This window comes from Dunckerocampus dactyliophorus, chromosome 15, assembly GCF_027744805.1.
Source record: "Dunckerocampus dactyliophorus isolate RoL2022-P2 chromosome 15, RoL_Ddac_1.1, whole genome shotgun sequence".
Taxonomy (NCBI): Eukaryota; Metazoa; Chordata; class Actinopteri; order Syngnathiformes; family Syngnathidae; genus Dunckerocampus; species Dunckerocampus dactyliophorus.
The window spans coordinates 20,134,405-20,151,197 of NC_072833.1; the positions used below are offsets into that span (position 1 = coordinate 20,134,405).

Consider the following 16,793-nt stretch of genomic DNA (forward strand, 5'->3'; position numbering starts at 1 on the left):
CATGCCTAAAAAAATAGCCTGCAAGACAACTTGTGGTATAGATGGAAAAAGTGCATCACATTTAAAGTCCTTTCAAATAACTTTAATGTCTTTTTTTGTACAAAGAATTTGACAAAAATATTAAATGTTTGCAGACACCACCAACGCCACGAAGCGGGATATCACATAACCACGACAGCGCCACAGAGGGGGACAAAGAGGAAAAAGCAAATCGCAAAGAACCACTTCACCACCGTGCCGGAATTGAATGCTCTCTCTTTAACTGCTCCATCCTTGCATGTATAAAACTTTAAACATTTTTTTTTTTTTTACAAAATAAAGTCAGCCTGCTCTTTTGCAGGACATTTTTTAGCGTGTTGACATCAGGGTGAAGAACAAGGAGGACACTGTGGTGAAGCACATCCATCATTTTTTGGGAGGCACATTCACCGTCCTCCCTTGTTGTCCTCAAATAAATACGAGCCAAGAGCAAAGGAAGAGGATTGAAAAAAAGCATGAACATCCTGCATTGTCGATGGCGTCAATGTTAGTGATGGAACATGGCAGCTGTCCTATCAGCATGCACCATCACATGATGTGTAGTGATATCATTGGATGTGCAATTTAGGAAGGTGCACATTAAAAGTCTTTAACGCTTTGGCCACTGACTTTGTGACTCAGTCAGGCTGAGTGTTGTCCTCCAACGGCTCCTCTACTGTCACTGCTTGGTTGCTCTCTTGTGTTTTGCCCCCTTCCTCCTTCTTCTCCTCATCCTCCACCTCCTCATCTGCCTCCTCCTCCTCCTCCTCCTCCTCCTCCTCCTCGGGGTGATGCTCCTCCATGGCCTCCTTCGATGTGCTTTTCTTGACCTTTGCGGCGCCCCCCTCTTGAGTCTTGAGCACAGTGCACAGCTCCATCTCATGGAGCTCTACGTCAAAGGGAGGAGCGGGAGGTACCGACGTGGGAGACCTGCAGCCGGCGCAGCCCTAAAGAGATGGGAGAAAAAAAGTTGTGTCATTTTAGCTTGGCCAAGCCTCTTAAAAAGGTCATGTGGAGTGTAGCTCACTCACAGAGATGTTGACAGCTCGAGGCAGACGACCTGTGCGCACCCACGGGTGCACCTGGCTGAGCTCTCTCTTCTGTTCCTCTGTGAAGCGAGGCTGGTGCTTCTGCATGTTCCTCAAGGCCTCGCGATCCTCACGCAGCACCGCATCCACATCCCTGTTAACGCAGGGACTAACTGTAAAGCTGGATCCTAATATACGACCACAGTGAACCACAGTGAACCACAGTGTCAGGTACAGTGGCGTTGTACCTGACTGGCAGCTGGTAGGTCATCATGATCTTGTCGTCTGTATTGGCCATCAGCAGCCAAATGGGGTCCTGCAGGACACACTTGATGAACTGCTCTTCGCCGCCATCGCCTCCAGTGCTTCCGCCGCCGCCACCTGCCGGCTGCTTGCGGGCGTGGTCGTTCTCTAATGAGTCGATGCTGCCAAAATATTTGCTGGTGTGGCTTCCCTGGCTGCTGCCTGGATGGACACCAAATTTAAAGTTATGAAGTTGGAAGTGTAAAATGAAGCAATGGTATTGGTAATCCACTAACTGGTGCCGCTGGTTCCAGAGGAGCAGCAGCCGTTGGACCCGGAGCCAGAACCTGAGGACCCTGATCCAGAGGCAGCTGAGCCAGTACCCGAGCGGGAGTCTTCCTGCAGCAGCAGGTCCAACAGGTCGCTGGAAGTCGACATGGCGTCGTTGTTGGACTCGTTAGCTTCCCCCTATGATGGAAGCCAGTGAGTGTGAACGTTTGCCATCCAGTTGAATGTTTATTTAGTCGTCATCTGTGCACTTACATTCTCATTCTCCTTGTTGTTGTCATCAGAGCTCCTCTTGCTGGCTGAGCTCTGCCCTGCGGCCGTGCCCGCCTGCACAGAGGGCGTAGCTTGCTGAGCGGCCGCCAATGCAGTGGCAACCTCTAACCGATTGCTCGGCGACTCTTCCAGCTGCAACAAGTTGAGGGGGGAGGAGCACCGAGACTGGAAGAGCGGGGACTCTGCGCCCTCGCGGTCTGCAGGCGTCTGCGTGTAAGACTGAGGGGTGCTACTACGAGACTGCGCTCCCGTGCCAAGAATGGACACCGGGTTTGACATGACTGAGGGGACTGGAACCTGGGCGGCGCCAGGATAGTTCAAGTTTTGATTGAAGAATGGTACGGGGGTGGTGCCTTGCTGAGACATGGGAGCGCCCATCTGAGGGAACATGTAGCTAGGGAGAACAAAGGCCATCATGGGGGGCACTATCTGGGTAGGGGGGAAACGTGATGCATCTGGTAAGGGCTGAGTGAGCGGTGGGTAGACAGGGTAGATCGGAACCATGCCGGGTGCAAATGGGGCGGAGGGAATGCTGGGCTGAGAGCAGACAGACGGCCAAGAAGAGGAGTTAGTCGGGGCTCCGAGGGGCATGCTGAGGGGCCCGGGCAACGTGTCGCTTCTGGGGTCTCGGCGCACCCTACTTGGACCCACGGAGATGTGCTGGTCAGAGGACTCCTGGTGCTTGAGTCTCTTACCGCCACGACCGCGCCTGTGACTGGAGCCGCCCCCTGCAGCTGGGTAGTCACGAGAGCAACGCACCCCTGAATGACACAAAATGAGTTGGAATTAGTTCCACATGATTTTCACTAGAAGAGATGAGTGAAATGAAGAATGGGCTACCTCGCGACAAAGGGTTGGGGGCAGGGGTGTGGCAGCGCACAGTCGAAGACGCCGTCTGATCGAAGACCCGCAGCTTACTGAGATCCTTGAATCGATCAAGGAAGGCCTGCTCCTCCTGCTGGGTGTGCGCTGAAAGCACCTCCTTCGTCAGACCCAAGCGGCTGCCCCCACCTGCTGCCCCTGTGCCTCCCCCACCACGCCGGTTGTCCCTCTCTGGCTGAGCTGGCTGTGTGACTTGAAGGGGCAGGGCAGTGGGGGGTGGGGGAGGAGGAGGAGTGCTGGGAGGGGCACCACTAGAGGGAGGAGTTGGGGCGGGGTTAGGAGGAGCATGTGTTGGAGTGGTAGGGGCCTCCTCCATCACAATGTCTGCTAGGCCATAAGACAACAAAAATCAGTTACAGTTCATTCAAATGAATTTATTTAAGACTATTTAAGACTTAAACTGATGACGCCCACCTGACTCGGGGGGCTTTTTGTCCCCAACGTGTACGATGGTGCTGCTGAAGCTGCACTGGGATGTGATGGAGGCCACACTCTCAGCCTTCATGGCCAGCGTCAGTGGGGGCAGAGGGGGGGGTTCGCCCACCAGGTTAACTGACGCCCCTGAAGGAGTAAGTCACAGATAAATTACTTCCCCACAGGTTAATGTGCCATTATTTGAATTCAGCAATGCCAACCTTTAGCATTTCCGCCGACCTCCTGCTGCTGTTTGTCTTCATCAGATGCAGAGGAGGCCGTGCAGGAGGAGGAGCCACACTTCCTTTTGACCGTATTAGGAATGTTACAGCTCTCCAAATACCTGGAGATGGCGTTAAGATCGTTATCACATGAGTCAAATGATGAGCACACAATGAAGCTGGAGACCAGAAGCCTCTTTAGTACCTTATGATGCTGTCCAGACAATTGATCTGCTGGTAGGAGTACCCAGGTGGGGGCTCTTTCTGTACAAGTGGTGCAGGTACCAGGTCTTTGAGCGGTTTGGTCATGTCAGGAATGAGACCACGGACTGGGTCGCCGGGGATGGCTCTGAGGCTGTTTGTGGTGGCTAAAACAAAACAAAAAAGACCCCAACAACGTCAGGCTCACTTTTCCTATCATTTTGTCGGTCTCATTTAATTACCTGTGCTGCCGTTTTTTCTGGGTGGCGGCCTATTACGGGACTCGATGAAAACCTGCTGCCCGTTAGTCTTGACCATGTGAACATCTTTGCAGATCTGCTGGAAGGTCATCTGGAACAACCAGTGCACGAAAACCAATTTTAATTCATTATGACACACAATATGCTGTAGCACAAATGCATGAATGACACAATAAGGACTGACACTTGACACCCAAGCATCCAACCCTTCAGACTCACAGGCTTGTGTAAAGCAACTGCTGCCGCAGCGTCGTCCATGGCGGGGCCATTGCTATCACTGGAGGAGGCGGCCGAGGCACCGAGGTGCTGCGGGTATGAGCGGCGTGAGCCCCGTGACCCGCTAGACCCCAGCGAGCTGTAACCCTGAGCTGTAACGCCACTGTGCACTGGCTGCACCAGAAGGCGGTGGATACGCTCGCTGAGTTGCACGACGTCAGGCGTGGTGACGCGGGGCTCGCATTCAAGCGGCGTAAACACATCCTCGTTGAGCGGGCTCCTGGAAGAGAGTGGTGTGTTGTCATTCATTGTGCAACATGGCACACATGAGACACTGTCAGTCTGTAAGGGAGCACACTTACGTTCTGACTTTGTGGCGCCCTACGACGAAGGCCACCTTGCGGCTCCAAGGGTTGACAAATGAAGACCAGCTGGTGTCGATGGTTAAGTATTCCCCGTTGCGGGCGCACATCCTCAGTGGCGCATACTCAAACGGCTGCCCAGCAAACTGAAAGACTGGAGGGCGCAGCAGACGATAAACATAGATGCAGAGTTTAGCAGGGATAGTAAAAAATGAATTAAGGCTCACTCTTCTCATGTATGGCCACCATGGTGGGCCTGTCTTCAGGGTGGATGTAGAGCAGAGTCGGGGTTCCCACCAAGTCCTGCGGCAGATAGCCTAATAATGGCACGGCCCTGCATGCAGATCAGATTAACTTTCATTCATCAGTATGTTACAAATAGAATTACTGTAGAACATCACTACAGTGGAACGTGTTTTAGTCGACATTCCTTGGATTGGCTGACGTAAGCGGTTGCAACTGAAAATCGCTTGCACATATATGTGTGATTGTGGCCAGAAACGGGGAATGGAGGATAATAAAGGATTTTTACTAAGGCAATTTTTGCATAATTTTCCTCCTTGTGCAAATTTTAAAATGGTGCATTTGGTGTTGGGGAAAGAGGGAATGAAAGAACGGCTGAGAAGTCTGCAAAAGAAGAAAGCCCCTTTGGTCCTATGCCGAAGGATTGAAGGTAACTGGCAGTCCCTTTACTGTTGCCCCTCCCACCCTTCTTCCTTTGTTTTGGGGATTTTTACATAACCACAAGTCTGCTTTTGCAAAAATGCAAGTTAACTATACTACAATTCATTTTGACCTAGAAATGATGAGTTGATGCTTTTTATTTTGAGGCTTATTTTGCACTGAACAGGATGTCATAGTGTGCACGTTTTAATGCGATCTAAATCCACATTAGTTAGTTATTTGCTAACTAATGAGTTAATTAGTTGCTGTTGAGGAAGTTGACAATAGCACAACACATGTTGACATAAACAGTGCGGTTTTTCATAGAAATGACACCTTTGGGTCTTACATTTGATGCTCACAAAAGTGACCAACCATGTATGTCCAAGTTGATTAAAGTGGGCATGAGTTGGTTGACTTCGACGGGTTGTAGAAAGAAACGAGGTGGGTTTAAACGGGTTCCATTGTAAACAGAATATAGATCCTGGTCAAGGGGTAGTCTCCTGAAGGGGTACCAGAGAGGGTGCAGTCACTTTGAGGGGCATGACGCACAGACTACACTGATTTGCAGCTATAACCAAATAAAAATATACTGCAAACATATTGAATAAACAGGAAAAACAGTGCTGAATATTTTCTTGGGGTCTCTCCTGATGTCAAATTCAGCCCGTTTGTGCATCGCCATTTTGTGACATGCAAAATGTCACAATAAACAAATGATACAAAACGGTAGAACTTCTGTTCAACTGCTGCTGTGATTTCCGAAGTATTACAGCGCAGTGTGCACCAAACGCATATATAATTTGACTAAACTCCGACAAAACATGTATGCATCGCAAACGTAACCAGTGTAGTCCACATACAATGCACAGTGTTCCCTCGCTCTATCGCGCTAATCATTTCTTGTGTCCTACCTGTAGGTTGATCATTAAAATTCAAATAAAGGTTTGAACTTATTTGAGAGTGGTTGAACAAGAGAGAACTGTGATAAAATGTTAATGTCTGTTTGAGAAAAGGGTATAAAGTGTATGGTGAGGGGTTTTACAGCCTTAAAACATATATAATCATTGTAAAAAAAAAAAATGAAGTTGGCTACTTCGCGGATTTCACTTATTGCGGGCTATTTTGAGAACCTATCCCCCATGATAAACGAGGGAAGACTGTAACTGAAATTGAATCGAGGAAGACTACATGAAAATGAGCTGACCTCTGCCTTGACACACAACGTGAAGTTCTGTAAAAACTGGAGTATTTGCGTGTTATTTCTCTGGTCTGTCATCAAAATTAAGACAATAACAAAGGTGACACGGATTCAAAATCATCAAAATGATCTATTTTTTCAAGTCAATACACTTTGGGGAACTGTTTTTTGTTTACATCATGTTTCTGCGGAAGGTAAAGTGTGTTACTCCTGTGTAACTGACAATGCTTTGAAGAACACAGTGTTGAGTCTCGTACAGAGTTTGAGGCAGGATCCATCCACTAGCTCCATGTTACATTCCAGATATGTTGCCATTATGGAGATTGTATGTGACAGTTTAAGGTAGGTTTAAAGCATTTATAGTGATAGAAATAGATTATATAGCTATATAAAATTAAGTGATACTTAATTGTAATATTGGTTAGAAAATAACTTTCAGTTTTCCTTGCTATGTCACATTTTTGGTACCCTTTTCAGGAGACTCACCTAAAAATGTCAATTTTTTTTTTTTTTTCAAAACCTTTGACTTAAAACTCATTTATTTGCTCATATTTATTTGCTCTAACCTATTCAAAGTCAATAAATTAGACTTTGAATAGGTTAGAAAGTAACAACTAAAAATTTGTGCTTGCTATGTCAGGCTTTTGCTCTCACTTTCAGTAGAATGATCATCAAACAAGCATTGGTGATGGCAGTAAGTTGGGAAACTGACCTCTCATCCACTTCCTGGAAGAGGCAGCTGGGAGTGTGACTGGTGGTGAAGATCCTCTTGTCTGGGGGGATCCGAGGTGCTGATGGGAGAGCATAACAGAGTGAGGGGGACATGTTTCAGACATCGGCAAATGTCACGTTTTATACATATACACGAAGTGCATCAGATGAATTGGCACCTGTGCGTAGGGAGAAGATATTGACTGTGATGTGTTGCATGAGAAGAGCATATGAAGTCATTTCCACCTCTATGAACACCATTATTCTAGAACTGTGAGTGCTGGATTCGTATGACATTATATTCATTGTCAGTTCCTCACAGTGACAATAAACCATGGTGAAGAGTGTTGTTTAACATGCCTTCATTAGTCCTTTCTTCTACAAACAATGATTAGTGCTAAGTGACAGAACAACAGCTTGGATGATGTTCCAAACAGAATTGTGTGTATGTAAATTATAAGGTCACTAGTACCTTCATATCCAGAGTGGACCCTCTCTGCAATGAGCAGGCAACAGGGCTGTGGCTCAGCAGTATCCGAGTCCCTAATGGTGAGCTGGTAGGGCGTCAGACGAAATGGATAATAGCGCATCTCGCTACCCTGTGTTCGGTCAGCGCTGATTCTACAGAACATGGACTTCTCCTGAGTGCAGTCCACAGCAGGTGAGGCTGAGTGGAGCAAAGAGAGGGTCAAACCATCCCGATAGGACCAGTGGGTCATGGTACTGGTGTGTTTGAGCTCACCAGATCCGATGCAGGAGGCCCAGAGGGGTAGGCGGCAAGGTGCTGTGCCACTGTAGAAAGTGCTGACGTCTTGTGGAGCCAAAAGCTCAGAAAACATCATCCCCTGGAGACACTCGGGCTTGCAACGCAGCACGGATGATCCCTGGGGTGACACGTACACGACCTTCCCTGACAGGAAAGACACCGCCATTGAGAAGGTGTCCTGGGAAGAGGAGAGCAGCAGAATGAATGAGTTAACACTTGATTGACTCCTCTTCTCTTACTTGTAAGTATTGTGGATGAGCAGAAGAAAGAGAGGTAACAAACGTACTGTGTTCTTGAGGGTGTATTCTGAAGTGATGTTGTCAAGCTCCTCGATTGTAAAGGCAGACAAGTCCAGGCTGCAACCGTGACACTCCTCCACACTCCACTGGTGATAGTACTCCTTGTTGGCTGCATACATGCGCATAGGACATGATTTACATCAGCATTGGCAAGAGAGGTGAAGGTAAAATGAAGCTTGATGAACCCGAATCTCACCTCGGACTTGTCTGACACACTGCAGGGCATATTTAAGTGCATTCAGAGTGCTGGAGTGGCCCTTGGACTTGCGCTCGGCCGGCATGCGCAGCTTCAGCTCCTTGATGGCCTTCATGAGCTCTTTCTGGGTTTGGACTCTCGCTGACTGGTTGCTGCTGCAGCCAGAGGTGGAGGGCGGGTCATGCTCGGAGCTGGTGGACAGCAAGCTGTAAGCTAGGGAGCCGCTGGGGGGTGACAGGCTCTGCGAGTTGGAGCTGCGAAAGGGCAACAGCAGTTAGAATCAAACTTCAAAGCCGAAGGTGTGAATGTATTTAGCTGCGAGCGTACCTTTTGTGGCTCTCCGTTGTTTCCAACATCATGCCGGAGTCCTTGCCATTAGACGAGCTGTTAGAGCTGCGTGTGGACTGGCGCCCGCGTGAGCCGCTTTCCCTCTCGCCAGAGTCGTTACCACTGGAGAGCCCGTCCATGTCGTCTGAGTTGTTCCCCCTACGGTCTCCGGATGAGGACCCTCCACTGGTGTATGAGCCACCCCCGGCTCTGTTTTCCTGCTCTGGAGCGGGGACATCTGCTTTGGTGCTTTTTGCGGCGTTTAACCCTTTGGACTCAGGCTCCTGATCATTGTCTTTCTCAGCAGCCCTTGACACTCGCCCCCGGGTGTTGCTGCTGGCCACCGGTTGAGAGATGTCATAACTCATACTAGACTAGAATGAAGCTGGCACCACTTGATGAAGGTGTCAGCCGAAGAATAAGTGGAACGGCTTCAATTTAGGTGGGACTATTGTGTACATACACGTGAATCATGTTGACGGCTGCTTGTGATTACAACTAGGGTGAGAAAATCATGGTTTCTTGAGTAAAAGTAGGGATGAGAACCCTTTGTCGTGTAGATATTCATATAGTTGCAAAGTGTCACTCAAACGAGATGAATTTCTGTTTATGAGACGGCCTTGGCACAAGCATTCAGACAGATGGGAGGAGAGAGACTGGGTGTGAAAAACTATCTGGTTTGTTCTCGCCTCCTGAGATGTGTTGCTGGCAGTGTGAAGGCCACCTAAGATGAGAGAAAAACAGAGAATTTGACAAAGAACGAAAAGACTAAGCAGGGGGATGATTATGAAAAGATTAACAATGTCTGGTGTTTTCCAAGGACCCCAGTGATGAAAATAAAGTGTTTATCATCAGACACTGTGGCTGTGATATAATCACAGTGTTGTTGGTGAGCAAGCTTCTTTTGTCCTGCTCAAATTTAAAAAGCCTGAGAGAACAGAAGGCTCTTATTTCCAAGTAGCAAATACGTATGCATGCATCCCAATATAGAACAGGTGGACATGCGTTAGTGCCTGAATTAAATCGGACATTTGTTAGTCGTCATAGCTTAGTCCACTTTGACCCAGAGGACAATCAAGACAAACGGGGAGGGATCATCTGCAGTAGATAATCTGCAGGAGCTCTAATAAACTAGTTTGTTTCTGAATAGTATCCACAGGTATATATCTGGACAGCACCTACGCAAGTGAAAGTCTAGTGCTATTTATTTCGTCAGTAAGGGAGATGCCTCATAATCCTATAAAGCCTACAGACGCAACTGGAAGACGACAGAGTGATCGTCACTCCTTTTAAATGTACACACTCACATGGGCCAACACCTCAAGCTTCAGGTGCACAATTTGGTCAGGGCAGTTTGACCTACGACCCTGCACTGACGGCCCAGACACATGCATGCTTCCTGTTGTGACGCAACGACCCGTTTTGGTTGACTTGACAGGTTTCAGACCGCTCATTAGACCTGACAAGAGGATGACATGGGCTGGTGACAAATGTAACTCACACCACCAAAATAACTTTCCCACGAGATGAAGAGAAAGCAAAGAGAAACACGTTCACCATTGCTGCTGGCTCCTGTCGCCAATGCTAATGATCATTCTGCTTGGTCAGATGCATGATGCACACTTGCACATGACACAGTGCGTGCTCTGCAGTTGGACTGGGCAGAGCAAAAGAGCAATTACGGCCAGGAAATATGCAAGCAGGGTGTGAGTGGGTGTTGAGGCCAGCTGTCATCCATGCGGACTTCCACGGGCCATGGCGGCCCCAAATCCCCGTCCACCCACCAACAATGCCGAGCAACCGGATTGGCTTAGGCCATGCACTGAGCAAGAGCATCGGTGCATGAACAGCTGGGTCGACCCAAAGACAGTGAGGACATAATGAGACCCACCCATTGAAATAATTCACCGGAAATACACCTTATATGGCTTGGATCCAGACAAGTGGTGTAAAATTGTACTGCATTATGGAGTGCATGGTGTACCTGATATTTAACTAAATAACGTAACCAGTCCAACTTTATGCCTTTCAAACTCATAGATCGGAGCTTCAGGACAAGATAACAGGTATGTAGGATATAAATTCACTTTCATATCTGTCTGCAGATGAAATCTCATTCAAATCGGATGGTGCAAAATATGTTAATTTTGCCCCAGAACTACTGTGTACATGCAATTGGGAGTGTGGCGTGGAAAGTAATATAGCTTGCTGCTGCTGCTGCATTATTACACTTGATTTTCTTCCCTGGACTTTTTGATTATCAAAAAAATATAAATGGATAATCTGTTGACTTTTAAAACAAATGTCACAGCCTAAGTTATGATATATTTTGTAATACGGTTGTACTTGCCAAGGTCCATGGGTCGATCACAGCTTTTGTCTTGACTCGATGTTAAAGCAATGGGAACCAAAGGCACTATTTTCCAGTATGAAATTTGCTTTAACTTCTTTAATACTTGGGGCAGAGAAGTGAATGAGGCCTCAAATTAAAGTTAAAGTCATGTTTTATCAGACAGAATTAATCACAGACTTGATTTTACATGTCAAAATTTTGTTACATTCCTAACATGCAACTAACATGTCAGTGTATTCTTGCTAGTTGCTGCACCGTTCTTTCAAATGAGAAAGTTTCAACACCTGATTGAAGATACCAGACCACATTCATTTGCTGAGGAATTTGCAGAGTGTCCGTCATTGGGTGCAAAGTGTAGGTTTGGATTGCACTATTTAAAGTAAATAATTCATCATGGCAAGCTATACCCCCTCTGTTGATCCTGATTTTGTATTGCATTTTTAACAAATTTTTGTACTCAATGATAATTTACTCTTAAGTATGTCAGCATTATTAATACTTTGTACTGTACCTGATTCTCTTACAAAAAACTACAGGAATCTAGGAAACTTCACCTGCACTGTCCAGTATCCAGGTATTTATTTCACAGTCACACTGGTGGAATTTTTGGCTAAAAAGTTACTGAATCAATTTAAAGTTCCTGAATCGTTTCATATCGTATCATTCTAACAATATCGTCCTTTAATCGTTTGCGCAACCACGAATCGTGCAACAAATCGAATCATTATTAAAATGAATCGTTACACCCCTACTTAAAAAGGGATTACCTATCGTCATTATTATATATTTATCTGCTCAGTACAATGTTTTACCTACAATATGCTCTGTATTTGTCTAATCATTATACAATGTTTATGTCAGTTGTACTCCTGTACTTTATATTTATTCTTCATTCTTTTAATCATTTAATTAAGGTACTGTTTATCATGGACTGTATTGCTATTGAATATACTTTCTACCAACTCTATTAACTTTCCTATTAGACATACTGATTCTTTTCCTCACTATTAGAAACATTGGTAAACTGTTGCACGGGCACCATGAGCAGTAGTTGCTGAGTAGTCGCTCTGCTTCTTCCGACTCCTTTTCAGACATATTGAATTGCACAAACATGTAACGCACTTTAATGTAACTTTGTCTAGTATGTTCCAAATAAAAAAAAACTGTATAAACAAAACCCAAGCAGCTCATTTCTCTGTCCATTTTGTCAAAGTAGCTCTAACACTGATGAAAGACAACCCTGGTCTAAGCTATAAACTATGAAATAAAGTACACAACAGGCAAGTCTCAATGCAAATTATAGGAAATAAATAGCAATGTAGAATTGTTCATTTGTTGGCCTGTAACTTTGTAATGATGCAAAAATAACAGGACCTTTCCCTTTTCAGCCTGCTGACATGGTTTTCTTAGCCTAGCGAGCATGTAACAGCTTACACACACACACACACCATGTCTATATCTACGATGCACAAGCACATGCGAAGAACACACGACACTCTAGTGACATACTTCCCTGCTGCAGTGTGCAGATGTGAGGCTGCATGAGGATGCGGATCCGTGTCGGTACATGTGAGCTCCGCAAATATATATTTCATCCTGCACAGTTTTATAGCAATTTGTACGTTTTAACGCACCCCTTCAATGACATCCACCGGTTGATAAAGTAACGCTCGCCCGGCAAATGGAGCGCTTTTTCCTTCGTACACTTGGCACGTGTGCGCGGATGTGTTTACTGCAAGGCATCAACGGCCCCTGATTGGCTCCACCGCCAAGCCAATCAACGAGTACGCCGCGCGCCGCCTGCCTGCCATTGGTTCCTCTCAGCACCGCCCCCACGTTTGTCTAGCCGAGGCCATACGTCAGCCGATCCCAGGTCAGCGTCTGACAGGGACATGCTCGTGTCTCTATCGTCATTTCATACATTACGTCACAATTATAAGTATAAAACCTGATCGCTGAGTCTAAATAAAGGTTAAGACAATACTTAAATTGCATTTGCAATGTTGGCCTGGCTGAGCATTCTAGATGTTGAGTACTACACCTCCCAAAACTGACATTTTCATCCCATGTAGTACAGATAGCTCCGATTTATGTATATTTAATAAGATTTACCATCATTGTGACAGGTCAGTGTGCACAAGCATCCAAGAAAATCTGAGTGTGAAGCATTTTAAACATCAAAACATGCCTCACTCATCAAAAATAAAGCTTTAAGTAGGCTTTAGCATCTACTAGTGGCCTGAACGTAGGGCCGTTTCTTGCTATAGGCGAACTGAACTGGGCGACTGCCGAGGGCGCCACAGCCAACAGGGGGCCCCAAAGCTGCATGTTCAGCCTCATCTGAGGAGAATGAAAATGTCTCCATCTGTAGCTACCTCGCGCGTTTATTGTGTATCCCTTAAATGCTTTATCCTCCAAAAGGTGCAAGGAAGCAAAAGCAATCAAATGATTGTGGAGCAACACATGCAAAAGAAAATGAAGAAATAATCGGCAGCTGCCAGCTTTACAGAGCGTAACTTGCCACAGGAGGGCGAACACAGGAAATGGGCATGACAAAATAAAAGTCTACACAGGAAGTCACAAGTTTATCTGTTTATTTCGCATTTGTGTAATTTTGTTGAACAACTTTAGCAATCTCCCTCGTTTCCGATTATTTTAATGAATTTTACTGTTCCATATAGTATTTTAAAAATAACAATCTATTGTAAATCTGGTGTCTAGACCTGATTTTTTTCATGTGGCCTTTATTTTACCACATTAAAAACTCATTTAGATTGAACATCTCTTTTACAAGACCAACCTGGGCCAAGTGCACGGCATAAAACATTGAACATATTAAAAACATATTATAGACACAAAACTGTTTACATGTGCACATATTAAAGAGTGTGTCATACAGTTAAATAAAAGATGTACAACCACCGCGGCTTTTCTCCAAACCTTTTAACCACGATTTAAAAATGTTCAGAGAGACCAGCTCTTGAACAGACAGCTTACTGGGGAGCTGATACCAATCTGATGCGCCCTAAGAGTAAATTTGCTTTGGTTCCGGGGGCCATTTCCTCCCAAGTGGCATTTTGGGTGACTTATTTAAATTTAATTGCTGAATGTACCTGCTCTTACCACATTTATTGTGATAAATTTTCTTATTTAAAGTAAACATTTTTGTAAACGCTCAAAATGTGAGTGTGATCATTTTTTTTTTATTTATTTATTTTTTTTTACAGAGGATAGTTGTTTTCCTTGCATTGTAATTCTTTTTATCAGCTTAACTTGAGTGAGGGGCTCAACTTCATTTGAACTGCAGCCTGTTTTGCTCATGAGTTGTAATAAATCGTGGCATCTTAGTGGACCAGGTAAGTAAGGTTTAGAAATCTTTTCATCTCAGATGGACAAACTGGGGGCCCTTCAAAAGCATCTTGCTTAGGGCCCCCGCAGGGATAGAAACGGCCCTGCCTGCATGGTTTTATTAATGACAGAGTAAAGAAATCGACTAACTCCACAGAACCCTTTGGTGTGAAGCATTTGCTCACTTGCAAAAAGACCACAGGAGTAACTGAGGGCTACATAGTGTGTGCAGCTCACAGAACCTTACACAGTATATACTGTAAATAAATGAGCAATTAAAGCTAGCAGCAACAATTCTAAGGTGTGTCTAATCACACACACTCACAATGCTGTGACAAATCTTTGCATAATAAGCACATTAACAGTTTCCAAAAGTTAAAAAATATATATCTTTTGAGCAGCAACAACATGCAACAAGTGTGTTTTTGCTGAAAACGTGTGGTTACACTAGACTAGAAAGAAATGCTCAAAATGCTAAATGTTAAAAAGCAAGTGATGTCATGCTTGATGTAGTATTTTTATTTTGGGATGTTAAATACTGCTTGTACATACATATGTAGCCTATAAGCAAAGTAGCTCGTTCTGTTTTTAATCATGGTTCGTGTGGTGCCTTTTGGGAATATCGGTTTGTAGGTTGCAATGGGCCTCTAGTGAGCCCATATCAACTCAACGTACACTTATCACCACCAACAAGAAACTAACGTCAACTTGTGTACTGTGGTGCTAATGGATCACATTTTATGCTGCTAATATTATCGTATTAATCATTTGATGGATGTTCTTGTAGATACTGGGTGTGGAAGCAGTCAGTGCCTGGCAGGTTAGTGCATAATAAAACACGGATGATAAGAATTTAACTTATGCGGGTATATGTACATTGCAACAACACAACATTGTTGGCATGCGGTTTGTAAACACAACACATTCACATCCACCCTACATAAGTGGTTCTACGAATTCACACGTGTAATAACTCTTTATTTTAAATAAACAACGTGTTGATATAATGGTGCGCTTTTTTGTACCATGCTAGCATGCTAGCCATAAGTCACACAGAAGACTATAACTTAAAAGCAAACAACGTACCTTTGATTTCGCCCTTAAATGAGATCAGTGGGCTTTGTATTCCACGTTGAGGTGTCCAGAAATCTTAACTCTGTGTCATATATCCCAATCCCATTGACTAAGACTTGTGACCAGTGTCTTCTCACTCGACATTTTTCTATTGCCACCCCTCCAAGACACTAGACAGGAGAGTGCACACGCAGGGACACACGTGCTGGTACATGGGCTGTCGTGCCAGACGCTCTCATTGGTGAGCATGACACACAAAGCCACGCCCACACCAGCCACCAAGCCTGTTCTATTGGATGAGGGGGCGGGGCTCGCAGCACGGGGCTCGCTGGTCACGTTGCATTCTGCCTGCTCCTGAGTTCATTTCCAAACAGTGAGGACACGTGAAGGGGTGGAGCGGTGTCGCCCCTATTGCTTGCTGTGCACCGGAATACCTAAAATAAGGCGTACAAAATTTAGGCAAATGACAAGAACGTTCTCTTAACACTGATCTCCTGTCACATTTTCTAGTTTGGGTAAATATATAATGGGACGTAACACTAGTGTGCATTGATTTATTTAACAAACACATCCAACTGGCGGTTCCTGCTTCGCGTTGAGTGCCTTACTTACGGCAAGTGCATGCACATTTCGAGTGCTCAGATACGTTGACGTCATTTGTCCTGCGCGGCGTGTCCAAAGTCACATGGCAGACGGTGTGGTCGTCCTGTGGCTGTAAACAGAGCAGATGTAGGGCAGTTCAGGCTACATGTCACTAAGTAAATAGGTAACCGATGTACTATGACACAATAACAACACCAGCAGTCATTATCCTGCACGTTATAGTCACACATCATCATGTCCTCTGCTGGCAGACATGTCTCATCACATGTCACCATGTTGTTCTTAAAGGATTGATTCTGATTCAATGTTTGCTATGGTTGATTCCATTAATTGCAGCTCTATTAACTATTTACTAATACAACTTGCAATGAGAAGTCATCTTACATTGGTGACTGGCGCCACCTTCTGGTTGCTAAGTGATGGGGTTCTGTGTTACGACGCTCCTTTATTTTATCATTAACAAAACATGGCAACATTTCACAAGTTGTTTTGCGAGTGACGCCAGTTGGAACAATTGGAGATGGAACGCACGAGTCATAAAAAATCGGTTCTAGAAAACAACAACAATAGTGAGTGATTTTAACAGTTAGGATCTAGTTAGGATCATTATCTTGTTGGAGGATGAAATTTGTGACCATGTATACACACACAAAAATCACAAAATCATTCCAGGATCTTGACAATTTTTAGGTAAAAAGTATCGGCATCGGCAACACTGGCCGTGTTTTTACTTGGTATCGGATTGATGCCAAAATTTGCAGTGTCACTCACCCCCGTGTGCACGCCATAAGTGTGTGGTCCTTTAAGAGCAGGGCGTGTCGGCTGCTTGGAATCAGGAAGTACGTC

The 16,793-nt window shown here is 45.2% G+C and overlaps 1 protein-coding gene across 2 annotated transcripts; it reads right to left on the reverse strand.

Moving 5' to 3' along the window:
* Positions 1-75: 75 nt before the first annotated feature.
* On the reverse strand, positions 76-16,056 carry per1b (period circadian clock 1b). 2 transcript variants are annotated; one of them, XM_054753615.1, is made up of 21 exons: positions 15,957-16,056; positions 15,357-15,778; positions 8,570-9,293; positions 8,243-8,496; positions 8,034-8,155; positions 7,724-7,925; positions 7,454-7,648; positions 6,983-7,061; positions 4,634-4,740; positions 4,407-4,560; positions 4,048-4,324; positions 3,811-3,919; positions 3,573-3,735; positions 3,368-3,489; positions 3,147-3,293; positions 2,691-3,056; positions 1,833-2,611; positions 1,586-1,757; positions 1,295-1,511; positions 1,050-1,200; positions 76-965 (listed from the first exon to the last, which is right to left on the reverse strand). In XM_054753615.1, the coding sequence occupies exons 3-21, from the start codon at positions 8,935-8,937 to the stop codon at positions 657-659; spliced, it is 4,293 nt and encodes a 1,430-aa protein (XP_054609590.1). In that variant the 5' UTR covers positions 8,938-9,293; positions 15,357-15,778; positions 15,957-16,056; the 3' UTR covers positions 76-656. The 2 variants fall into 2 exon arrangements, with proteins under 2 accessions (XP_054609590.1, XP_054609591.1); XM_054753616.1 differs by lacking the exons at positions 15,357-15,778; positions 15,957-16,056 and adding an exon at positions 12,432-15,318.
* Between the last annotated feature and the right edge of the window lie 737 nt (positions 16,057-16,793).

Coding starts and splice junctions, on each gene's coding strand:
- per1b (XM_054753615.1), bottom strand. CDS start 8,937: ATGAGTTATGACATCTCTCAACCGGTGGCCAGCAGCAACACCCGGGGG. Junction 3,736..3,810: donor CAGAAAAAACGGCAGCACAG/GTAATTAAATGA, acceptor GTTTTGTTTTAG/CCACCACAAACAGCCTCAGA. Junction 2,612..2,690: donor CCCCAACCCTTTGTCGCGAG/GTAGCCCATTCT, acceptor TGTGTCATTCAG/GGGTGCGTTGCTCTCGTGAC.